General features: G+C 48.4%; 1 protein-coding gene across 1 annotated transcript; it reads right to left on the bottom strand.

The window, feature by feature from the left end:
• Positions 1 to 237: 237 nt before the first annotated feature.
• On the bottom strand, positions 238 to 3,921 carry NEIL2 (nei endonuclease VIII-like 2 (E. coli)). The gene is made up of 4 exons (XM_010016953.1): positions 3,784 to 3,921; positions 2,412 to 2,743; positions 1,021 to 1,217; positions 238 to 554 (listed from the first exon to the last, which is right to left on the bottom strand). The coding sequence occupies exons 1-4, from the start codon at positions 3,919 to 3,921 to the stop codon at positions 238 to 240; spliced, it is 984 nt and encodes a 327-aa protein (XP_010015255.1).
• Between the last annotated feature and the right edge of the window lie 6,342 nt (positions 3,922 to 10,263).

The raw sequence follows: 10,263 nt of genomic DNA, 5'->3' as shown, positions 1-10,263 counted from the left end.
ACCCATTTACATTGTTTTGTCACTGTGACAAAAAAACAACTACCACGTACAACCGCTTTCCTTTTTGTGTCCAGAGACACAGAGTGATTCCTGTAACCTCCACTGAGCACTAAACTCTGCCCACTCACTGTCCTTAAAGAGCAAACTGAACAGCCTCAAAGAAACCATGAAGTCCTTCTCAGGATAACTAAGAGACCACCTAGACACCCTCCAGGAAAGGAGGAACACAGAGGCAGGTCACTCAGTGACTGGGGAGGGATCCCCATCGCCTGACAGCACTGCAGGCTGGCACTGAGGACACCACCACGTAAGTCTCTTCAAGCCACCTGAGGGTCCAAGAGTTTCCTTTATCACTGCATGTCCAAGAGGACACTGCTCCTTCTGGTAGATCTGAAAGCGCAGCTTTCTCCCATGCAGCTTGTTGTGCAGCCAGTCAGAGCTGAACCGAACGGCAAAGTCAAGCAGACGCTCCAGATCTGAGAGAGCCAAGAGAGCGCCTTGTGTTAATGGATGGATCTTGGCCAGGTACAAGATCTCATTCTTAATGATGTTCCCTGGAAAGGGTCAGAAATAAGGAGACAATAAGGATATTTCTTACCAAGATGATGCAGGCCTATACCTCTGATCTGTGACTTCTGCCTCAAGGATCACAGCTAGCAACACCATTCCCATTATCAGAGGTGGCATATGAAGAGCAGACAGAAAGACTGGAAGATGTTCTCTTGCCACAACCTTGGAAGCAGACCTTTTCTTCAACAAGTACAAGACAATCCGATCACCCACACCAAGACATGTCACAGGGCACTGCACCACTGGGCTCACATGGTGCACCCACATAGTTGAAGCCTGTGGTTACAGGCTGCAAGTCTTGTCATCAGCAAGACAACCACATACTCTCAGCTTGATCAGCCAGAAGTGTGAAGGCTAAAGAGCAGAAGGCTCAGACATGCAGTTCTGGGTCTGTAGATATCCCTCCCACTTTCCTCCATCTCTTGGAGGCCACTATGCTCTGGAACTCACCCAGCCCTGAAAAATATCTTTGGTCTAAGAGGGTGTAGCAGATGGGACTGGGTGTGTGTAGGGCATCCAGCGCCCGGCCACGGTGGAACTCCGCAGACAGGATGTCAGAAGCAGGATCAGCCCTCGGAGAGGAGCACCAGTGCATTCGGCAGTTGTAGAAAACAAGGAAGCCTCCACTCTCAAAGTACAGAACCAGCCTGGGAACAGCAGAGAAGTTCTCATCAGAAACATCCCTGAACTATCTGTTATATTCCATTCTGGCTGAAGAAACTTGCACAGGAAGAGACAGCAGTGTGGCAATGGAATGAAAGCTACCAGAGGATGAGAAAAGAGCCTGTACATGATGTAAGCTTAGGGAGAAGCACACAGCGAGGCATCAGCACTCACACATGCCTACCCATCCTCATGAAAGACAGGGATGCATCTTGAAGTACCAGCCCCGGGGGCAGGAGAACTGCCACAGTTTAAGCAGTAATCAAAGCTGTACCCTAGTCCAGCTATTCCTTCCCTACAGCTCATCACCACACTTGCTTGTGTGCACAGGGTCGCAGCAGGCATTCCAACACTCCAGGCCACCATCTTAATGCAAGGTAGCCTCTTCAGTGATTTCAGCCAGGAAACTTGGTTGTGAACCCACACAATTTGCAGACAGTTGTTCATTCTGCTGCCCTGTGGTCCCTAGCAGAGAGACAGCAGCAGAGAGAGACATGCATCAGCACCTCAGCTCTCCCCAGCAATCAAGACAGATGACCAAGGGCTCCAGCAGTAGGGGCCACAAATCAGGGAATCTGATGCTGAAACTACTTGTGTAGGAATAAAGTAATCCTTCAAAAGATTGCAAGATGGGGGGCATGGAGTATGTCCCTAACAAGGACACCAGACAGGAGGCAGACCTACCTTGTGCATTATTAACCACCTGGGGTAAACAGCTCTCAAGAGCAGAGTCCACACTATTTTCCTGTACTTACCCCTTGTTCAGGACACTTCCAGTGGGACTTAGGATACAGACTGTGTTTTCAGTGCAGCGTGGTCTTTAACAGCATCACTCCAGTCTGTGACTCCAGCTGCCCTAGATGTAGGCTATTTATCCAAGGCTTTTTTCAAACATGTAGTTGGGAGAAACTGGCATTTTCAGGGCATGATTCAGTCTGGCACCCTAAAAGTTCTCTTTGAATAAAAATCTTTACTGAGCTGGTACTGTGATCTCCAGGTTGACAGGCAACATGCATGCCACAAGCACACTGTGGATTCCCTGGCTGAACACACCACACAACCACTCATGCCATCTCTCTTGCCTACTTATCAGAGTAAAGACAGGGCTAAGAGCATCCCCTCACAAATTTAGTTTGAGGCAGACAGAAAGCAGAGTTAGCAAGGGCTCCATTAAATACCTGGGTGCAGGGTCCTTCCAGTCTCCCCTCTTATTGGCTTTGTTTGCCCTTGAGAACTCATTTGCCCGAATGCTGCCAAACAAGCCGAAGTGGAAGTGCAGCCAGTTGCCTGGACCCTCTGCTGCTCCGGGGACTTCAGATCCTGGGTGCTGGGGTTCCTGTGGCTCCTCCTCCTGGGGATGCATCTGTGGAGCACAAACCTGCCCTTGCCCTCCCTGGGCAGGAGGACTTGCCCCACTAGCAGCCTCTCCTTGCAGCACTGTCTCTTCTGCAGTTGGTCCCAAGGAACCTCTAACTGCCACAAATGCCAGGTACAAGTTCTTCCCATGAACCTGAGAAAAAAAGGTGGGATGTACTGAGGTTTCATGGAACCCTGGCTGTTTCCATACAAGTGACTATTTTCTATAACATCTTCTAATATGAGACAAATGGCACTTCACCCCACCCTGAACACAGGATTCATTAACATCTAAGCCATTCCCGTCAGCACTATGGCCATTCTTTCAGCATCCCTTGTCTACACAAAGCACATGGTATTTCAGTGCCACTGCATATAAAGCCCTCAGGCCAAAGAGGCACAGCAGGACAGACACTCAGGATTTCAAAGTGTCACCACTACTTCCCATTTGCCTCCCCAGTTTGTGCTGGCCTCAAGTGTCTCAGGCCAGGGTGAACTAACTCAAAGGCGGCTCTGAAGCCACAGCCTAGCCCCAAATGACTATTACACACCTTGCATCTGTGCCTCTGGCTGAGACTATCATGTAACCAGAGGTGAGGCTGCACTAGCGTCTGGTCAGTCAAGTCCAAATCATCATGTGAGGGAAGTCAGGTAAGTGAAGCCCTCAGCATGACTGACCCAGTGTGACTTTCCCACAAGCACCCACAGTATAGACATTTCAACCCGGCCAGGTAAAACCCTGCCCTCTGGTATAAGGGAAGCAGCTGTGCAAGTTCACAGCTGAGGGGAACAAGGTTGCTGCTTCTGACAGCCACATACTGAAGAAATCAGCTCTCATTTACAAGTAGTGCTAAGCAAACCCAACTCTGCAGCCCTCAAGAGGCACAGAACTAGCGCATTAGCATGACTGACTCAAAACTGCACATAACTCTGGGCATCTCCATGTCTAGCCACATCACTGCAACAGCCTCTCCTTACAGTAACTTGGATCCCAAACTCGGCAACACAGAGCAGTGCTCCACATCTCTCAGGCCACATGCACCTATTTTGGCTATAAACAAAGCATTTGGCCCACCTCAAACACACTTTGGTGTTATTCTCAGGTTGTGCACCTTCTGTGACCCAGATGCAAGACAATGATGTTTTGCCTCAGACTTGCCATGGACAAGTAAGTCCATCTTTAGTACAGCTCACCTGGGAGTCCTGGAGCCTCAGCGCATTCAGGTCATTCACACTGATCTTCCTGGTGCTCCCCCCCACCTTGACTACCACTTGTCCCACAAAAGGGGAAGTCAGCAGCTGGAACTTCCTCAGGGATGGGCCTTCTGGCATCTCGAGCAGTTGAGGGAATAACAGGTCCTTCTCACACTTGGTGCCCTAGACCTGAAGGAAAGTTGCAGCTCAGAAATCCACCAAACCACTCAGAGGCTGAGCTTGCCACAGTTTCCTCACCCCTATTTTCATTTTCAAGACACCATGCCAAAGTCCATGAAGAGAAACAGGTTCATTTCAGGCCCAGGGATGCTGGGGAATTCCCATCCTTGGGGATATTCTTAATTCGATCAAATCAGGCCCTGAGCAACCTGCACTAATGGTGCTTTTTGCCCCACAAGCAGGAATTCAGCCTGGGGATCTCCAGAAATCCTTTCCTACCACAGGTTCCCCAGGAATCAGAGAACCTTGAAAAAGACTGTTTGGCATCTCTCTCCTCACCAGAAACAAGAGCTCACCTGGCTCTAACAGTTATGGCCTTGATGTGCCAGTACAAAGAAGGAACACAACCCTGCATATATATTAATGAACCAGAACCATCACAGACCAGCGCACCATCCTTCCCATGCCACCACGGCAAGTGCAGCACTGGAGTTAGTTCATCCCTCTCCCTTGCTTTATCAGCTGCTTGCCCCACTGACTGCAGCAGTGTGGGGGCTAGGGAGCATTCATACACTCTACTAGCAGCATCTGGGATGAGAAGATGTTGTATGAGAGGGAGATGAAGCAGCACCATCCTACAGCATCCTGTAAGTCCCTCCAGGAAGTCGCACCAATATATAAGGAGTTATTTCTGGCATGAAATCCCAGCCACATTCACTTGCAGTTCTTCTGCCAGGACGGGGTGTACAAGAAAGCAGGCTCTAGGACAAGGAAAGCACAGTTTGGCTTTCCTCCCACAGTGTCCATCTCTTCTGCAGACTAATTCCAGGGACCAGCACTGACCATAGGCTCAGCTTCAGACCTAGTTACAGGGCTCTGCGCTATGTGGCACAGCTCTTAGTTTGAGGTGAAAATCAACAGCGCTCTTGTGCATGGTCCCTCACCAGAAGAGGCGTTCCCACCTCATGCTGGCGTCTCAGCTTCTCCACTGTCTGGGCTAGCACAGATAACAGGCCCACGCTTGTGTCAGCTCAGAGCAACTGTGAAACCAAAGCTTCCAGTGCCACATGCTGCTGGCACAGCAAGAAGCTGTTACCCCAGATGAAGCATTTAATCCAGCAGCCACCTCCACAGGGCTGTGAACCACAGTGAGGTGTGGACATAGCCTCAGCAGGAGCAGGCAAGGCAGCATGGCTGTAAGAACCTTCATGTGCACAATATGAAGCCCTTCCAGGTGAAACTGTAGCAGGCCTGTGAATAATTACCCCATGCCTTAGGAGACACAGCAATAAAGCTCAGTCTTTCACTCCAACTAAAGAGAGTTTGTATGACCAGTTAACAAGTTTAATTTCATGTCTTGGTTCCAGGTAGTGTCCCTTAACATGTTTTCCTTTTGGAAGGCATCAGAATAACCAGAATTTGCTGTCTCTGGTCTTCTCTCCATGGGCCTCCCTACTTCACTTTTACTACAGGCCGACTTCCGAAACACTCCCACCTCCAAGAAGGAAGAGGCAGATAACAAGCACTCCACAGGGCATGACACCCATCTCCCCAGGAGCATGGCCACTGCATCCCAGAGCAAGCTACCTTAGCTGGTACCACTGCAGGTCTGGGACCAGGACAAACCCTCCCCATGCACAGGCTCACTTCCATTCCTTGTGCTCAGACAGAAACCACGCACCCACAGCAGAACACGACAAGGGCAAGGCTGCCAGGTTCCTCTGCCCCAACCCACCGTCACCTGCGCCCAAGGGCTGCAGCCCCACACCCCTGCATAAGGCTCCTGCAGTGATTTCAAGGCACAGCCTCCACCTTCCACATGCAGTTATGCGGGGTGCAGAGCTCCCCATCCGCTCACACTCAGCCAAGTACCAACCTGCAGCTCTCCAAAACAACCGCATCCAGAGTTCCCTCCCTCATGTCTCCCCAGTGCAGTGGGGGCACCCCTAAGCCCCACATTCCTGCATCCAGCCCACAAGCAACCACCCTTCCCCAGTCTATCCTGTGTGTGCACCTGGGGAAGCAGAGCACACAGCCCTGCCTCTGCTCCCAGCACTTCCACCTACCCACCTCCACCACGACCTTCTGTAGCCAGAGCCCATCCACCCGTCTCCTGTCATAGGGGAGGAGGACCCTCCTCCCAAACAGCAGGGAGTTCCCCAATTGGCTGGTGGGGCAGGAATGGGCAGGGGTTTAGGGGTTTAAGTGCTGGCCACGCTCACCCCACCAGTTGCAATGGTGTCCAGGAGCTAGCTGGCTTGGGAGCTGGGTACCCTGGTTGGGTGCTGTGCTCAGACACCTCCATCCTCTCCAGAAGCACAGCCCTTGCTGGAATGTGGTTTTGGCGTGAGGGTGGTGTCTCTGAGTGTAGCTGGGAGCTATTAGGCTGAACAACAGCCTACTATGCAAAGCTGTGTTAGTGAGCAGACCAGAATGATAGGTCAGTATTAAAGTGCCTTTGGGAGCTTTTACTCTCTCTACTGTGCTAGGAGCATTACCTGCTGCATAGAAAACATATTTAGTGCTTTTCCCCTTTCCAATTAAAATCGTACAATCACAGAATGATTTGGATTGGAAGGAATCTTAAAGTTTAAGTAGTTCCAATGCCCCTGTCAAGGGCAGGGACACCTTCCACTAGACCAGGTTGCTCAAAGCGCCGTCATACCCAGCCTTGAATTGCTCCATTGCTGTGGCTGTTAGTATTTGTCACCCTTCTGACTTGAATCACTCTGTAATTCTATCATTACGAGCTCCCTAGGACAGGACATTGCAACATCACTTATCCAGGTGTACTCCATATGGGCTTATTTACCCCCAGCCCTTTCCAAGAAGCCCACGTGGGTAGTCAGAGTCAAGCAGTAGCCTTTTGCTTTTGTTATCATTCTTTTATTTTCATTAGTTCTAAAGGTGTAGAAGTTACATGGATTGGTAGCCATACTACTTCTTAATATATATTTTTTTACATCTTTAAATAATTACAGCTTGTTCAGTTGGTTGGTTTCCCTCTCCCCCTTACAAATAAGCATGTTTCCGTGGGACCTTCCCAGATGACCTGAGAAGCTTCAACTTTATACGTGGGGAGGAAAAAAGCAAAACAAACCACTACCCCAACCTAGTCACAGCTTCAGTGTTATATTAAGAGTTGTTGATCAGTTTTAAAAACTCCTTTACAATATTCCAGAGCTCCTCCTGACTGCACCCTCTCCAGCCAGCCCGTGAGATTGGAAGTGAAATAGGGATCTCTTCTGATCAATTTACACAAGAATAACTGAGGTGATTCAAGATACTGCACTTCCACAAAAAGGAAAGACATTTAGAAGTGGTTAAATGACCTTTCCATCCCTCTGGCTCCCCATCCTGGTCTCATCTGCCCGTCTCACTCTGGTGAACACTGGCCATCGCAAAGGTCTGGTTTGGCACAACCAAATCCTTTAACATCAAAATTTGCATGTGTGTTTAATGATGGCCTCTAAGGAAACAAGTCCTGCAAAGGCATTTATATATGTGCTTAACTGTTTTGCAGGATTGGGCCCTTCCTTCTTACTCCTCAGGGCAGGGGTAGTTCTCGGTCCTGCCGAGTGTAGGACCTGGCCTGGTATGGTCCTCACTAGGTTCTCCAGCAATAATATTAGCAATAATTATCTTGCCTTAATGTGTCTCTAAGTGTATCTGATCTCATTACCAAAGCAGACTCTAAATGCCTTCCCATTCATCCTGTGAGTATCCCTTCATCTGTCACTTCCGGCGGTTGCCATCCCACGTTGGCTATCCCAGCTCCTACCTACAAGGAGGGGCTCTGTGTGACTCCAGGGCTTGGAGACAACATTCAGCCTCCCGACTCATTGCTTGGAGTGCCCATGTCTGGGCTATTAATTTACCAATGATTTTGCCTCTCATTAGAATCTAGTGTTTATTTGGGAGAACCAGTTCCAGCATGCGGGTAGTATACACTGGAACAGGAACCCAGAGAGGCTGTAGGATTTCCATCCTTGGGGATGTTCAAAATTTGGCTGAGAAACCTGATCTAGTCCCTTCAGACTTGAATTACTCTGTAATTCTATTGTTAAGAGTTCTCTAGGACAGAACACATATATTATGGTGTGTTTGTAGAACACCTAGCATGGTGGTGCTCCATCGGATGTCAGCCTCTCACCATCTTGGTATCAGTGTTGGCCAGAATATGGCCAATGCTTCTGAGCCAACAGTAGCTTTACAACAGTTTTGGGTGATTGAAAAGAACAACAGAACCAGATGTATCTAGAATTCTAGTACTTATAGTGCAGAATGGGGGAATAAAAGAGCTTATTTCTACCACTAAATAGAGTCAAGTTGTCCTCACAGCCCCCAGAGTCTCACCTTTTTAAAGCAGAGATCCTGTTCTGTTATCACAGTCCTTGTAAATGCTCCTCACTGTGTTTCAAGAATTATTTTTAAGGCTCTGAGGGAGGCTGAAAACCAGTTGACAAATCTCTGCCATGGTCATTTAGATAACCTGAGAGATCATGAGCAGGCTTATGTTCTGCAGAGGATTTTCCCTCTTGCATTGCAAGAGGATTCCTTTATGGCATCTCAGGATATGTTTTAAGGGCAGGAGAAAAATTCAGCCAGGGAGTTTGGCTTTGAGGGTAGGAGAAGGAGCACAATAGTAAGGCAAAGTGGACAGAGCCCCTGGGAGCATCCGTATGGAAAGAGAAATGGGGCATGTAGTTGGACATTAACTCCTCTCCAGGAGGCTACCTGCTCCCCTCCCTCTCAGGTTGTCCGGGGTAGTTCTAAGTATCTCAAATATGTGCATTACCCAAGCGGCATCTTTGTGGTCTGTTATGGACAGGAATTCACAGCCAGATCCCAAAAGAGCTCAACTGCAATTTACAAAGGAATATAGTTGAAGGAGGAGTCTGGCTAAAGACTTGCATGCCCAGGGAGAAACGCCCTTATGTTTTCACCCCAAAATTCATGTTTTCAGGTGTTATTTCTGGCCTCTTCTCTGCAACCTACCAGGCCTGAGCAGAATCACAGAATTTAATTTATTTTTATTCATGTTTCATGAATGTCTTTTCCTTGTCTGTAATTAACATTAATGAGGCTAGACCTTGCATTAGCTCAGCAAGACAGAGTGGAAACTCTGGTGCAAATACCATCCAGCCATTTCCATGGCATCCTTTGCCATGACATTTTTCTCTGGGGAGTGCAGAGCCTTTGCCACCCTTCAAAACCCTGCAAATCTAAGTTACACAGAGCACAGGGAATGCAGAAGAGTCTGTGACTCCAGTCCCAGTCTTTATCATGACCAGTTGAATTCTTCTCTTTAAAGAAGCTTTTCTACCACCAGGAAGAAAACGATGAGTTCAAACAAAGACAATACAATGCCATTCTTTTGCTTCAAACATGTATGTGGCTTTCCTCTTCGCCAAGCCATGTATCTCGGTGTTTGGGTGGAAACACTCTTTGTGGGAATGTTAAACAGTGGGAGACAGAGGATGGCAGCACATTTGGGAGGGATGAACAATCCCTCTTCTAGTTTTTCACTTGGTAGTTCCGTACTCAAGTTCTGGATGCAGGGAGGAAAAGAGGGGAGCTGGGAAGGCAAGAAAAGTAACAGAGTGTGAAGCGGATAGAAATAAGAATGGAGAATCTTGCAGGATGAGGTCTCCCCAAAATTCTTTGCCTGGAGAGGCAAAACTGTCCCTCCTCAGAAATGATGAAAACATCGTGGCAAGCATCTGGAGAAGCCCTTAGGCTGCACAGGGGAGCCGTGGCATCTGCAACGCTGGAGTTTGTTAAGCACATGCTAGAGGAAGAGCTGTCAGGGTTAGGTTAGGTAGAATTGATCCCTTTGGGAAAAGGGAATGAGTCAGTGAGCTCTCATTGTCTCTTCCAACTCCATTTGCTACGATTCCCTGGTTGCTGAGAGCCTTATGGGCAAGAAAAAACAGGAGTCTTGTTTAATACTCATGCATGAACGGAGTTATGCTTCTCTTGCAAGTAAGCAAGTCTATGCGCAGGTGTGGTAGAGAAAACAGCCCCTGCCTACCTCCATTAGAGACTGAAGCCTTTGCTTGTTTGCAAAGGGTGGAATCTTAAAGGGTTGGACGTGTGAAATGGTCATGAGGCAGTTGTTAGGGGGAAAGTGGGCACTCACAGTACAGCCAAAAATAAAGGACAATCAGATTTCATCAATGACATCAAAACCAACATAAAAGTATGCAAAAGAGTTAAATTAACTGTCTCAAAAGCAATGACACAGCAGCGTTAGAAGAGCATCTTTCATTTGCTGTGCTCTTGAATAATCTCTCAGCC

The sequence above is a fragment of the Nestor notabilis genome, unplaced genomic scaffold (genome assembly GCF_000696875.1).
Source record: "Nestor notabilis isolate BGI_N333 unplaced genomic scaffold, ASM69687v1 scaffold19736, whole genome shotgun sequence".
In the NCBI taxonomy this organism is placed as follows: Eukaryota; Metazoa; Chordata; class Aves; order Psittaciformes; family Psittacidae; genus Nestor; species Nestor notabilis.
This window is presented reverse-complemented; position numbering and strand designations above follow the sequence as displayed.

What these genes read in the sequence shown, in the direction of transcription:
- NEIL2 (XM_010016953.1), bottom strand. Translation starts at nt 3,921, where the DNA reads ATGCCAGAAGGCCCATCCCTGAGGAAGTTCCAGCTGCTGACTTCCCCT. An exon ending in TGGAAGGACCCTGCACCCAG is followed by an intron (nt 1,218 to 2,411) that starts GTATTTAATGGA and finishes TGCTGTTCCCAG; the next exon opens with GCTGGTTCTGTACTTTGAGA. An exon ending in AAGATATTTTTCAGGGCTGG is followed by an intron (nt 555 to 1,020) that starts GTGAGTTCCAGA and finishes GACCCTTTCCAG; the next exon opens with GGAACATCATTAAGAATGAG.